The sequence below is a fragment of the Siphateles boraxobius genome, unplaced genomic scaffold (genome assembly GCF_051911475.1).
Source record: "Siphateles boraxobius isolate OS27281-9 unplaced genomic scaffold, OSU_SipBor_1 25, whole genome shotgun sequence".
NCBI lineage: Eukaryota > Metazoa > Chordata > Actinopteri > Cypriniformes > Leuciscidae > Siphateles > Siphateles boraxobius.
The window spans coordinates 15,769,732-15,785,113 of record NW_027508866.1 but is presented as its reverse complement, the minus strand read 5'-3'; the positions used below and the strand labels follow the sequence as shown (position 1 = coordinate 15,785,113).

Sequence of the window (15,382 nt, the reverse complement as noted above, 5' to 3'; positions counted from 1 at the left end):
AATGTTATTTCCCTCAAGAACGTGGTGAAAACCGAAATGTACAATATCAAGATAAAAAATAGTTTACAGTGTTTTATAGATCAAACAATGGTTGATCTGTTTAAAAGCCCCATTGCAAAATGAAGACCATTGCCATGGTAACATCACAGAGCAGACTGTGGCCTTCACATGCTGCACGTTGCTATGAGACCAGGCTATTCGGAGAACCAACATCATGATTAGGTGAAAGCAAACAAAGTGGGTGGGAATAAGCAGAGTCAATTATTTATTAATTTAAAATCCGAAAACAGTACAAGGACCAAAGAGTGACATGGTTTGAAGGACCTGCCAAAATACACATCAAACCCTGCAACTGACAGAAGAGTAACTGACATTACTGGAATGAAAGGAACAGCAAAACTTGATATTTTTTCTTATGTCCATCACATGACACTTCAGTCCATAAAGTTTGCATTTAATAATTTCAGACACATGAGAGAATGCCCTTAAATATTAGCCCTTAAATTAAAGCGATTTCAGTTTAAAGAGTTAGTTTACCCAAAAATGAAAATTGATCACCCTCATGTTGTTCCAAACCAATAAGACTTGCTTTAATCCTCAGAACACAAATGAAGATCTTTTTAATGAAATCTGAGAGCTTTCTGTCCCTCCATTGACAGCCTATACGCAACTACCACTTTCAAGCCCCAGAAAGGTAGTAAAGACATCATTAAAGTAATCCAGGTGACTCCAGTGGTTTAACCTGTTTTATGAAGCGGTGCGAGTACTTTGTTTGCGCAAAAAAACACAATTTACTATTTTATTTACAAAATATTAATCTGAGGCACGTTCACGCAACAACGCCTGCTCACGTGCCAACACAACACAACGAGTGGTGCTCTCGTGAAGGAGCGTTGGAGATTAATGCTTTGTAAATAAAGTTGTAAATTATGTTGTTGCTTTTTTGCACAAACAAAGCACTTGCATCGCATCATAAAACTGAAGTAAAACCACCGGAGTCACATGCTTTATGATGTCTTTACTACCTTGAAATGGGTAGTTGCGTAACTTTCAATGGAGGGACAGTCACATAAATCTTAATTTGTCTTCCGAAGATGAATGAAAGTCTTACGGGTTTGGAGCAACATTAATTTTTATTTTTGGGTGAACTAACCCTTTAATAACTATGTGAGGTCCAAAATAAATAAAATAGTTACAATCCTTATTTGATTGCAGTACTTTCAGGCATTAGCAGCTAGGGCTGGGCGATATGGTCAAAAAATCATACCTCGGTATTTTTTGGTTAAATGGCGATATACGATATATATCTCGGTACTTTCTACGTTTTTCTACTTGGATAAAGAAAATCTGTATTTATTTAAAAAAATTATTTCACATCCTGCTCAATGATATCCAAACAATGTTGATATTGAAGGATATGGAAACAAATATAGTGAATGTAAATGTAGGCTATGCAATATATTATGTGCAAAAAGGTGGTTAAAATCACATTACATTGTAACATTACAAACTAAAAACAAATATAATTCTTTTGTTTTTAAAATGACTAAAGGCTAAACTAAAAATGAAAGTTAAAACAAAAGCACAAACTAATTATATTAGCCTGCATTTGATTACCTCATTATAATGGTCACTATCATAAAAATATACTTGTAGGTTTAAAATTCCACATGTGGCACATTTATTGTCTCCAACAACAAATATTTTAGCAATAGCCTATGTATATTTTAGTCAGAATTATTGCGCTACTATTCTATTGTGCTTGTATGTTTGGCGCGCATGCGCGCGGCGGCGCTCATTACCGGAAGCTTGAATTTTAGCGGAGATTCACTTGCAGAAGCTCGTCCTCTCCTGACAGTGAAATGGACATATTTGTTTGATTTTCTGACATTTACAGATGGAGAATATACCTGTGAAATGTAAGTTAAGCACCGAGGAAAGCACCACGTCTCAAACGAATTAAACAGCGCAAGTATTTATCTGTCAGTCAGCAACAGTCTCTGTCAGAGCGTCTGACAGGGCAAGCTGCTTTAAACTTGTTAACTATATCTTACCAGTTATGTTAAAGCGCTTAATATAAGCTTGTGTCATGTTTAGGACAAATTGTAGGCTACCATGTACTTTCGCTGCAGGAGCTCACACTGCGTCCTCCGCTATTTTTCAGATGTGCTCGTATCAAACTACTGTATCGATATAAACGGTAGGCTATTGCCTCATTCCATATCGTGGGGAAAAAAATATCGATAAATTGTACAACTCGATATACCGCCCAGCCCTAATAGCAGCACAACATAAATTAAATATAATTTAATATTCATCACAGATCACACCAACCAACGGCTAAAACATTTGGATATGTGACAATGTTTAACAGTACATTTTTTAATTATCTCAACCTCCTTGTCTTGACATGTACATATAGCCTATATATATATATGTGTGTGACTGTGTGTGTCATCACTGTCTCACATTTCATATTTCATCCTCGTAATAAATAGTTTTCACTTCATCAAAGAAAATGATCAAATCCTCTGTTTAAAATTAAACCTTTCTGCACTATGAAATTGTCTCTCAGCGAGACAAGTGCCTCAAACCCTGTAATTCATCCCCACATAAAGATGTGTGCCACATTTCCAAGTGTTATGAGGATGCAGGCCTGCTCTGAGCTGCCAGTGTTCCTGTAATTCTGCCAGCCAGAGCGACTGTGGTTTCCAGATCCATCTGGGTAATAGCGCCTGCTGCCCCCATCGTATTCGTACCTCGGTCTGCCTAGAGAGCCCAGCCCGTATCCGATGGCTGCTCCTCCGATAGCCCCCGCGGCTGCAGCACCCGCCAGTTTCAGACCCTTGTTCTGGGAAGAAGGGGCTTTGGCCGGCCGACCCACTCCGCCTATGCCACCTCCACGTTTGCAGTGGGCCAAAGGATACAACGACACCACCAGTAACATCCACACCCACATGACCAGGAGCTTCTGATTGCCCATCGTGATTAGAGGTCCTTTCAAAAGACAATGGAAACTAATTTATATCTTGTTGCACATTTTAATAAAGGTTCATATAATAATATTACATCGATTTAAATGATATGACATGCTATTTCAACAGTTGTTTCATATGTTTTTTTTAATGCTTTTTCAAAACGTTGTGGTTGTGCTTCTGCTTTGCGTGACTGTGCGGATGAATATAGACTATGACCTTTCACAATATAGGCCTAATGGTTTAGTATAATAAAGCAAGCGTTATAATAAAGCGCTGCGGAACTTCTGGCCCGACAGTGGAAACGCAGCACGGTTTGGGGCTTCAGGGCTTGGTGCTACAGGAGGCTTGTTTGAGATGCCGGACATTTCTCTCTTCTCCTAGTGGATTAGACACCTGTGAGATCAAAGATGGATCGCGGGATTCACGCTCGTGCACAGTGTTTCTAACATGGATGTAATTTAAGTTCTGTTGCTGTTATATGAAAATAAATATAGCCTAATGAACAAGACACCCAAAGTAGGTAGGCTACTTGTTATTTAATTCCATTCCAAATATGTGTTTATCAATCCTTTTTTCTTTAATACAGACGTGTTTTTTGTGTTTTTATAAACATTACATTGCATGATCCATCGCATCGCACGTAAAGGACATAAAACAGGATATCAGAGTTTTAAAATCAAACATATTTTCATATGCATAGCCTGTTATTGTTCCCTAGGCGTACTTGAGTTTGTAGGCTACACTCTCAGAAAAAAGGTAGCCTACAAAAGCTGTCCCTGGGACAGTACCCTTCAAAAGGGTTCTAATATGTATCATTTAGGTACTAATATGTACACTTTTAGTACCAATATGTAGGCCTACCTTTGAGGGACTAATATGCACTCTTTAGGTACAAAGGTGTACCTTTTGAAAAGGTATACCGCCACAGTGACAGCTTTTGTACCTTTTTTTCTGAGAGTGTAAATTAATAACTCTGTTAGAGCTACATGAGGCAATTTATCTCTTCGATAAACACACCTGTTGAGTAATAAAAACACCATCTACCCATCGCCTTTACAACATTTCAAATCCCTCCGTTCTCCAATCTCCAAAAGCAACTTTTCACTATTAACTGATATGACGAGACACGAAGGCTGAGTGACGTTACTTATGAACGCAATTTCCCGCGAAAACCACCCAGTCAGTCTAAAATATAAACACTTTAAACAGGTGTAATTTCCATAGTAGGCTATATCCGGTTGAGACAAAAAAAATATTTTGCAAAGATTAATGATGTTTTGACTAATTATTAAATGTTAAATGTTTGAACATCGAAATGTATAATGTTACTTTAACAGTTGTTAACTATTAACAATGAGAAATACTACAGCATTTATTAATATTGCTCAAGGTTAATCTCAACATTCTTAAGATCAAAAGTTCCATCTGTTAACATTAATGCATGTGAACTACATTAACAACTTACATTAACAAAGGTTAATAAATGCAGTAAGAATATAGTGGTTCATGTAAGTTAATTAATGTTAAAAAATGAGATTATTAAATATTTTCATAATATAAACACTTTTAAAAATAGTAATAGTGGCAAATACACTAGATTTACAAATAATTTCTCTTATTTCATAAACATTTTGGGTTCTACTTACAACCAGTGTACACTGCAGAAAATTGGTGTAGAAATAATTTTCACAAATAAATACAAAGAAAGGGCAAGTAACACATTCAGTGAAGTAGAAAGAGCCTCATTTTCAAATAATAAACATTGCTCCGTTCAAAGTTATTCTATATATACTGTATATATACATTTTTAAAATGAATATTTGCTATATGTTTTATTTAAAATGTATTTGTTAAATATATTTTTTATTTTTTAGACTTTCTATTAATTGAATATTATATTATGTGTATTTTAAAATATATAATGATTGTTTAGTTTTTAATATAACATTCAATGAACACCTTTTTATTTTTAAAATTTTGTTATGTTGAAAATGTTGAATATATTATTCAACAGAATTATTCTAAACAGAAACATTCTTGGTCATTTTAGACAATTATTTAGAAAATTAATTACAGTGCAGTGAGCAGCACAAGTCATCTGAATCTGATTATACGCACCATTGCACATTTATAGACAAGTGCTGACCACTGACAACAAACAAACGTCCTGACCGGTGTATCAATTGTCAAAGCTCACGTAGAATGAGTGCTATGTACGATTTTCTGACACACAGTGACCCACTTGTTGTGCCATACAGTATATTAATTGTTATACATATATTGCATTAGTCTATAGTCAGCCATGTTGATGTCATTGATATCACAATGGTTATTTCCAACTATTACTGTGATATGAAAAATAAATCAATTAAAATAATTAAACCAATGAAAATCTTTAGGATACATTACATTAGATTTGATATACTAAATATGTGTTGCCTCAGTATTCATGCTATTATAACATGTATCCGCTTTCTTAATTTGCAAATCTCAACAAAGTCCCATCTGTTGCAATAAACAGAAGCATCTTACCGGGTGATGATCAGTGGCTTCTCTTCACTGCTTGAACTGCCAAGTCTTACTGTGAGAAGCTCTGTGTTGTAAACAACCACCTTATGAAACTGTCACTCACTACACAGGAGCGAATGAGCAATCAGGGAAGCTCAATGGCCCCGCCCACTTGAGAACAAAGGCTCAAAGGATGAATTAGTGCTTGGTACTAGACTGTTTTTTTTACTCATTTTAAAGCAATTTCTAATAAGATTTCACACCTGATTTCCCCCTCGTGTCTATTATCTCTGACCATTAAGTTCTCAAATCTTAGTTGTAATAGTAAGAGATCAGTGCTTAGGAGTGTTAAAGAAACTAATAAAATATATTAGGGGAGATTAAGTCTTTATTCCACATGGATAAAGGATCCTTATGTTGAAACGTCATGCCTACTGTGAAACATATTCGTGGTAAATTGACTGTTATTTTTTATCTCTACTGCTTAAACAGACCCATGAGACTCATGAGAAAAATATTAATATTAAACAACTACAGGGATCACTGAAATGTAATGAGATCTTTCACTGAGGTAAATGTGCATGCAAGTTCACACAATAAATTCTGTATTTTTTTTTATTAAAAGAAAAAATCTGTGCATATACAGTACACTTGTAAAACGCCTCACAAATAAAAATATTAAATAATTTTAATACTAACAAACATTGCAAACAGTCTGCAATAAAATAAGGCAAATAGATTAGATTTACAAATTATTTCTCTTCGTTTCACAGTCCGGCTTTACATTAAATCAGATTTTTAATAACTAGAAAAATAAACTCTCTTATGGCTCATTACAATTGTGCATAAAAGTCGGACATTGACCCATTTGATTTCCTTTGTGAAGAAGAAGGCCAAGTATCTGTTTATCTGCTGTTTATGCAATAAAGCTTATTTAGAGAAAGCCATGGTCCTTTTGGATATTGCTGTATTATGATATTATAAAATACATGAACACAATAACAGTCTCATAGAAAGCCAAACTAAAGTAAGAATATGTTCTTGTTCCTGAGAGACCACCATTTCGGTGCTTTAAAGATGGTGTTCAGATGAATGATGCTCGCATCAAGTAGTTTTATCAGCTAAAGACTTCATGTATCTCTTGATGATACGGCGCAAATCAGCGTACCTGAATTAACAGGAAATAAGGGCACAGAAAGGAAAAGAGTCACAAAGTGATTTCAAATGACTCTAGAAATCATGTATATGTATTTTCTTTTTGTTATGATAGACTCTACCTCTTTTTTAGTTTCAGCATCTCTCTTTCTTCTTCCTCTTGCAGTTTAGCAATGAAGCTTTGTAAAACAGGAAGCTCAAACTTGATGTATTGTGCCACCTTGGGGACAAAAGGAAGTATTACAACAATATATCCAAACTTGCACTACTGTGTAGTTTGGCTGAATTCAGAAAGCAAGACTAACACTTATTTCTGCAATAAATTGTAAGATTACAGTATCAAAATTGTATGACCTGCTGCATCAGCCAAAATGTGCAGTATACAACCAGACACTGTGTAGAATATGGAATCTAACAATGCAAAGTGCATGTAAAAATATACTGGAAATATATCTAATTATATTATCTATCTAAAATATGTTATTATATGATCCGTCTGGAAAATATATATATTTTGTTTACATAACATTTTTGATATATAAAACTACTCAAAATGAAAGCATTAAATAAATACATAATTCACAATGTTAATAAAAAATGATGTTAATTTAAACATTTAATGAAATATATATTAATTAATTCACCAAACAAATTTATAAATGTGCATTGCATTTCATTTTAGCACTAGTTTGCATTCATTGCTTCATTTTATTATCATCTTTGGGCTTTTAAGAAAAAAACAATTCACAGATAAAGCTAAAAATGAATGCAAAATAATGGTAAAATTAATCAAAACAATATGGTGATTTAATCTTTATTATTATGATTTTATGTTTTATTATTAATGTAGTTATGTATTTATCAATTTAAATATTTAATTATTAAATTTTAAGTAATTTGGCCAGCCTGCCAGACAGATATTCAGACAGATAGATAGACAGACAGACAGACAGACAGACAGACAGACAGATAGATAGATAGATAGATAGATAGATAGATAGATAGATAGATAGATAGATAGATAGATAGATAGTAGATAGACAGACAGACAGACAGACAGACAGACAGACAGACAGACAGATAGATAGATAGATAGATAGATAGATAGATAGATAGACAGACAGACAGACAGACAGACAGATAGTAGATAGACAGATAGATAGATAGATAGATAGATAGATAGATAGATAGATAGATAGACAGACAGACAGACAGACAGATAAATAGATAGATAGATAGATAGATAGATAGATAGATAGATAGATAGATAGACAGACAGATAGATAGATAGATAGATAGACAGACAGACAGACAGACAGACAGATAGTAGATAGACAGATAGATAGATAGATAGATAGATAGATAGATAGATAGATAGATAGATAGACAGACAGACAGACAGACAGACAGATAGATAGATAGATAGATAGATAGATAGATAGACAGATAGATAGACAGACAGACAGATAGTAGATAAACAGATAGACAGATAGATAGATAGACAGATAGATAGATAGATAGATAGATAGATAGATAGACAGACAGACAGACAGACAGACAGACAGACAGACAGACAGACAGATAGATAGATAGATAGATAGATAGATAGATAGATAGATAGATAGATAGATAGATAGATAGATAGACAGACAGACAGACAGATAGTAGATAGATAGATAGACAGATAGTAGATAGACAGATAGATAGATAGATAGATAGATAGATAGATAGATAGTGATATTTGGTCTCTTACATCATAGGTGACCTCCTCCACCTGGTCCGTCTCCATTAGGAACATTTTCATGACCTGTTCACAAGGTCCTTGCAAAACTCTGACCGACAAAGGATGATCATTAGGCTTCAGCTGATGTCTCTCTGGATGCAAGAGAGGATTCGAAATATGAACCCAGGCACAAATAAAAGAACAATATGACACTTGTGAATTGAGTAAGGACATACCGCCACTCGTGTGGACAAGATAGAGGCTGAACTCATCTGGGCTGTTCTCAATCTTGAACTTGCTCAGCAACACCCGCATAACTTGTGTCGTCGTCATACAGCTGTTGATGCGGACGTTGGTCACAGAGCCGAACGCTGGCGTAAACACCGCTGTCTGTTTGAAACAATCAGATGTGAGCAAAAGTGAGCAAGAATTAAAAAACGTGTAACCAGTTTACGAAACATGACACTTGCCTTGTGGTTATAAAAGTGTCCGTTGAAGGAGCATCGGTGTCTCTTGACTCTCCTGATGCCAAGTCGACGTCCACTGATTCTGCTCCTGCTGACATCACTCCTGGTCCTGGTGACCCGATCCGAGTGTGTTGACCCCTGCTGGCCCTCATCTGCCAGATGAGACTTTACTAAATCACACACTGCCATTCAAATATGATGAATAGGCAGTGAACACTTAAGTTTTTTAGAAAAAAAGTCAAGAATGTATTCACCTGCCTCTTCCTTCTCCTCACCGGAGTCGTTTGATTGGTCATCTGTTGCAGTGACCTCAATGGAAACACACGGCTGATTTGTTTCATGATTTCTAAAAGGCAAGAAAGCAGGGACCTTCATTAAAAGAACATTCTGGAGAAAACTATTTTGACCATCAGTTTAAAAAAAAAAAAAATGCTTTTTATAATGAAAGTCTATGGGGCAAAAGTTCTGTGCTCATCATTTTATGCTTAGATGAATTATTAAGTGAAAGTGTTCATAATTGTTATCTAAAGTTCCTTTTTGAGGAAGTTTTGTGTATTATCTATGAAGTTTCCTTTTTGAGGTGGGCTACTTTTGGAACTTCTGCATGGCCAATGTAATACTTGTGGGTGTCTGCATGTTTTACTTTGGCTGTGTCAGAAATCCCCCTATACTCTTAAATAGGGCAAGCATTTCAGGACAGCCATACTGAACGTTATAATTCACCACAATAACGAGTGTACAACTGATGTAGCCTAAAATTTGTGTACAATCAAAATACCGGCTACAGAATACCCTAATGCACTGTGGGAGTCGTGCCGAATGAATAAACGAGTCTCGCCAGAAGATGGCGCCTGCAGCGGAATCATCCATCCATCTATAGAGATCGCTAGGACATGTGACCAACTGGGCGGCAACGTCATCAGAACGCAATGAGTTATGGGTATGTTTGGCCCGTTTACATGGGCAGGCATAGCAGGCTAGTGTTCTGGCATGAACAAAAAAAAAATAGCGTGAAAAACAGAATATAATCCTACAAAATGCAGTGGGGCTAAAGAAAACATTGTCGGACCATACCAGAAAACTTTCGACCGTTCAAAAGTATGCTAATGTTTTAAGCACCACACTCCTCGCAATGCTGTCTTTTTGCCATTGCAATGCTTGAGTGTGTGTGTGTGTGAGAGAGAGAGAGACGCGATCGAACTGTGTGTGTGTGTGTGAGAGTGAGAGAGAGTGAATGAGAGAGAGAGACGCGATCGAACTGTGTGTGTGTGTGTGTGTGTGTGTGTGTGTGTGAGAGTGAGAGCGAGACGCGATCGAACTGTGTGGGCGCGCGCGCGTGTGTGTGTGTGAGAGAGAGAGGCACGGGCGCGATCGAACAGTGGAAACATAAAAACATACTCCGTCATTTTGTTCATAGAGATTTGAATCTTCAAAGATTTTTGAATCTTCAGAGTGAGTGTCTACGAGCATACACAAACATGTCCTTAAAAAAACCCTCAACGTTCGTTTTCAAAACTGTGCAAGAAGGACTATTGCAGTTTATAACAGAAGGTAGACGGCATCTTGAACACTGCGTTCTTCCCTCCACGCAATCAAGTTTGGCGCCTTCTGTTTGTGCCGCGGATTCCCAAAATGCTTTGCGTTCACCACTGGTAATACGTCACGATGACGTCACACTAACAATCTCACCACTGGTTCAATGTGATTACAGTGTCATTATAATACAGGTATAGATTCCTTTTTAATTTGCTAATAAATTGTTTTACTAAGGTTTACAATTCTAGTTTTTATGACAGAGTTCAAGGCGAATCTTTTCTTTATTACTGGAGCTGCAAGTTTGCTAGTTTCGAATGGTTATTAAACAGCAAGCACAAACAATGCAAAAGCGCCAGCCCTTCCGACGCACATAAGGCCCGTTCACACCAAGGATGATAACTATAAAGAAAGATAATGATAAAGACATCGTTCTAAAAAACAATGTCACAAATAAACGATATCGTTTGAATCACTTTCAGAATCAGAACGATTTTATCCAGCTAATGAACGATAAAAACATTGACAGCCAATCAGAATCCTGCCTGCTGTAACGAGCTTGAGCATTTAAAGTGACAGACAAGCACAAGCTTAGAATAAACAACGATTGCACTAGGGCGCTATTATACTATATTATAGTTATCGTTCTTAGTGTGAAAGGGCCTTAATAGTATCTGAATACAATCACTCGTTTTCATTCAATCGTTCAAGTGGACTATCAGTGGAGTAATGTATGGAAAAGTGAAAAAGGGTATAGGGGCGATTTCAAACACAGCTCTTGTTTTGCCAGCTTTCCATTCATATACACTTACTGTTCGAAAGTTTGGGTTCAGTATATTTTTTAAGAAATTAATACTTTTATTCAAAAAAGGACTATTTAATCAAAATTAATCAAAAGTGAAAATTACTTAATACATTAATACAACATTCATTAAAGAATTGTAGAAAAATGTATCAGGATTTACACAAAAATATTAAGCAGCACAACTGATTTCATCATTGATTATAATAAGAAATGTTCCCTGAGCAGCAAATCATTTTATTAGAATGATTTCTGAAGGATCATGTGACACTGAAGACTGGAGTAATGATGCTGAAAATTCAGCTTTACCATTACAGGGATAAATTACATTTTATAACATTAAAATAAATAAATGTAATATTGAAATATATTTCACAATATTATTTTCACTGTTTTTATTGTATTTATGATCAAATAAATACTGCCTTAGTGAGCATAAGAGACTTATTTCAAAAACATTAAAAAATCTTGCTGACCCCATAGGCTACTTTTGAAAGTTTTTAATTAGGTTCTCCATAGACAAGGTCAGTATACATTTCTAGCACTCTCTGGTTAATGTTTAAATATTTTGGTTCTGCTTTCTAAACTTCAAACATATTTATCCATTGTGAATGGATTTTTGATTGTTTTTATGAAATAATTTTTTGTTGCAGTTGGGCAACATATGTTATATGTATCCCAAAAAATTAACCAGAAAGCACCAAAAACAATAATATGCTAAATAATAAAAATGATTTACAATTTAAAAATAAAATAAATAATATCTGACTTGACTGTGTTGCTGTCTGTTTCATCGCTCAGAGATGTTACTGAGAGGCGTGGCCTGATTGACTCCTTCTCATCTTGCATCTGCAGTCTGATTGGCCGCCGCACGCCCCAAAAAACATTGAGCAAGCCCTCTATGATCAACTCTCCTTCCTCCTGTGAAATTGACATGTCACTTTAGTCATCAGCTGTATGACATCAATACAACAGGCTACATTTTACCAACTAACCTCTCTGTGCCTCAACTGGAGAGTTTCTCCTTCATAATAAAGGTTGTACGTTTGAAGGTGTGACAGAATGACACTCCTGCAAACAAAAAGAAAAGGAAGTTAGGTTTACGAGGACAGTGAGAGCAAGACACCTTTACAGTAACATAACAAGATGGACTTACTTGCTTACGAATTTGTTTTCTCCAACCTGGATCTTGTCTGAATCCAGAGTGTCCATGTCGGGTCAGTGAAGGAACTCTAGGAAGGAATTCTGTAAAGAATGAAGGGATAAATTGAAAAGGGTCTCTGTGACCAGAAGAGAATCTTATGACTTTCTGCCGCATTATCGCAGAACGACTTAAGGCAAGATTCTCTCACACACACACACACACACACACACACACACACACACACACACACACACACACACACACACACACACACACACACACACACACACACACACACACACACACACACACACACACACACACACACACACACACACACACATGTTCACTATCTTTGTGGGGACTCTCCATAGATGTAATGTTTTTTATACTGTACAAACTGTATATTCTGTCCCCCTAAACCTACTCATTACACAAAAAGTTCTGCATTTTTACATTTTCACAAAAATATAATTTAGTATGTTTATTAACCCTCGCGGGGACCGCTGGCTGGTCTCCACAATGTAGGTGATCTCAGGTTTTACTATCCTTGTGGGTACATTTGGTCCCCACAATGTAATATAAACCCCCCCCCCCCCCCCCCCCCCCCCCCCCACACACACACACACACACACGCGCGGGCGCACACACACACACACACACACACACACACACACACACACACACACAAAACACGATTTGAACTGTCTCACACCATACTATTAAACTATAAGGATGTAAACACACATTTAAGCCTAATATTATATTTAGGCCTACCATGATTTACTGTGACACATTTCATCACACATAATGGCTAATACATCACAAGTAAGCAATAACTTCACAGAACTTGCACATAGTGAGCTGAAGTTAGTTTTAAACCAACATTTAATTCATCATAAGCTCAAATGCAGCACAAGATCTCAGTCTATCTCAATTTATATTCTGATATCTTTGGTAAGGAACCTGTAAAGGCCAAGATGCCGAAACAGATGACTTACTGTACAAGCAGCACACGTGGAAATCCAGCAAAGTAAGTAAAACCAAGCCAGACTCTGGCACTCGCATAAGAGAAAGTGATTGTAATGTTGATGGAAATGTGGAAGTCTTGGAAGTCAGCATGAAAACAGCTGTGCTATGGGATGAACGTGTGTCGTTGACAAGCTACAGGATCCTTTGCCCCTCCCTATAAGACTCTTCCTCATTGCAAACGCTCAGTCAGGAAGTTACAGCTTGTTTCACTCGGGTCAGACTTCCTCCCATGTGCCGCAGATATGCACACACTGCCCCCGACCACAATTCTGCACGCAGAGATAATTACTAACACAGAAACCCAACACTCGAGAGGTAGCTGGGCCAGACAGGAAGTACGTTTGGCCGAGAACATAAACAGGCCTGTACACTTGGGGCAGATGTTAACACACCGTCCCATGAATACCAGTAGACACATAATGTTCATCTACTAAAATAAACTTTTCCAAATAAATAAAATCAGCAGAAATATGCATAATGTAAACATGTTTGTATATTAGGATCTTTAAAATATCTCTGTTGTGAGAGTGCTGGGTGTCTCATAATAAGTCATAATTTCCACATTGTTAAAATAATTACCTACTGTATTTCTTTCTTTAAAATCTTTGATTTTGAGAAGGCACATAATTGTTTCTCTGTGTTTGAGGAATCCATGTGACCCATAAAAGAGGAAACTTTATAATGCAGTAGGTTGAGATGTGAATGACACATTGTATTTTATTGTATGAACACTTTTGACAGTTAAACCAGAGTGAAGGAGATTTTTGTTCAGACAAAGAACAATGACTTGATGTAAAGGCTGCTTTCTCTTGTCCATGTTCCATCTTTCATCTGTTACTCTGGTAACAAGCAGGTTTGAGCACAGCATTGCCACCTTGTGGAAGCTAAACTAAATACAAATAGATTCAGGATCTCTGTGATACAGTTCATAGTGTTACCAAAAGTAACCATTTAACCAAGTAAGCTACATTTAAAATCTCATTTCATAAAATGAATAAAATCAAACTATCAAACCAAGGGGCATTATTATTTTTTTAAAGTAAATAATGATAATAATAAAATATAAATAAAAAATATTATGACTGCCACTACAAATAGATCAGATTTGTACTGGACAAACACAAATTTCTGATAACGTGTTTGTCTCTCTTTTTTAAAATTATTTAAAATATTTATTCAGCATAACAATATACTGTGCCACACCATTGAACTGGCCATGGAAGATAAATGGAAGTCCATTTCTTTCAAATGACTTTAATTAAAATCCACATGTATTTTATCCCTTAAAACTATTCTTTGATCACCAAAATTACATATTTAAACTCATGTTTAAAAAAAAATTCTTTATGCCTTAAAATAGCTTGAATGTATCTCTACACGCTTGCTTCATTCAATACCCGGATTCATGAATATGCTAATTAGCCCCGCCTCAACTCACGCAGCTCAGATTCACTCGGCCAACTTTCTGAGGTAAACTCTGCTCAATGCTATCGCTCTTTACAGTGTCGGACACATAAAGGTAATTAAATTAATATGATTAGCCTTTTGCTTTACTATGTTATCAAACAGCTAATAATTTGTTGCTAATGTTACACAAACCATGTCCCTGATCACTATCTAACAATCATCAGAAACGCTTTGAACACTTGAGAAAGGTATCATAACATGGTAATATACATCATAAACCCACTATTGCGAAATCTACACAATTTATATATCAACAGAAAACTATACCTGGATAACCTGGCATCTCTCAAGACTCCCCATGCTAGTCCTCTTTCAACTTGACGTGATTGGCTACAAGGTAGTTTGTGACGTCAGAAACAGCAGCGATTTCAAACCTCGTCTTTTTTTCACTGCAGTTTTTAAGGAGAAAAAATACTCAGCAATGGTGCTGACATGAATTTGCACATGATTTGTCTTAAAGCACATTACACCACAAAAAACACCACACAGACAAAAACAACATTAAAAGCTTGATTTTCACCACGGGGGGCTTTAAGTTATGTGAAAAAAATATAAGTAGGCCTAATTCATTTT

General features: G+C 36.1%; 2 protein-coding genes across 2 annotated transcripts; both read right to left on the bottom strand.

Annotated features, from left to right (window-relative positions):
* Positions 1-242: 242 nt before the first annotated feature.
* Positions 243-5,547, bottom strand: sprn2 (shadow of prion protein 2). Its single transcript, XM_077242004.1, has 2 exons — positions 5,511-5,547; positions 243-2,997 (listed from the first exon to the last, which is right to left on the bottom strand). Exon 2 carries the CDS (start codon positions 2,981-2,983, stop codon positions 2,603-2,605), a length of 381 nt encoding a protein of 126 aa, XP_077098119.1. The 5' UTR covers positions 2,984-2,997; positions 5,511-5,547; the 3' UTR covers positions 243-2,602.
* Positions 5,548-6,090: 543 nt separating this feature from the next.
* rassf2b (Ras association domain family member 2b) lies at positions 6,091-15,106 on the bottom strand. Its single transcript, XM_077242899.1, has 11 exons — positions 15,077-15,106; positions 13,312-13,611; positions 12,323-12,411; positions 12,162-12,237; positions 11,936-12,087; positions 9,086-9,177; positions 8,835-8,983; positions 8,601-8,754; positions 8,395-8,516; positions 6,764-6,861; positions 6,091-6,654 (listed from the first exon to the last, which is right to left on the bottom strand). Exons 3-11 carry the CDS (start codon positions 12,376-12,378, stop codon positions 6,591-6,593), a joined length of 963 nt encoding a protein of 320 aa, XP_077099014.1. The 5' UTR covers positions 12,379-12,411; positions 13,312-13,611; positions 15,077-15,106; the 3' UTR covers positions 6,091-6,590.
* Positions 15,107-15,382: the final 276 nt, after the last annotated feature.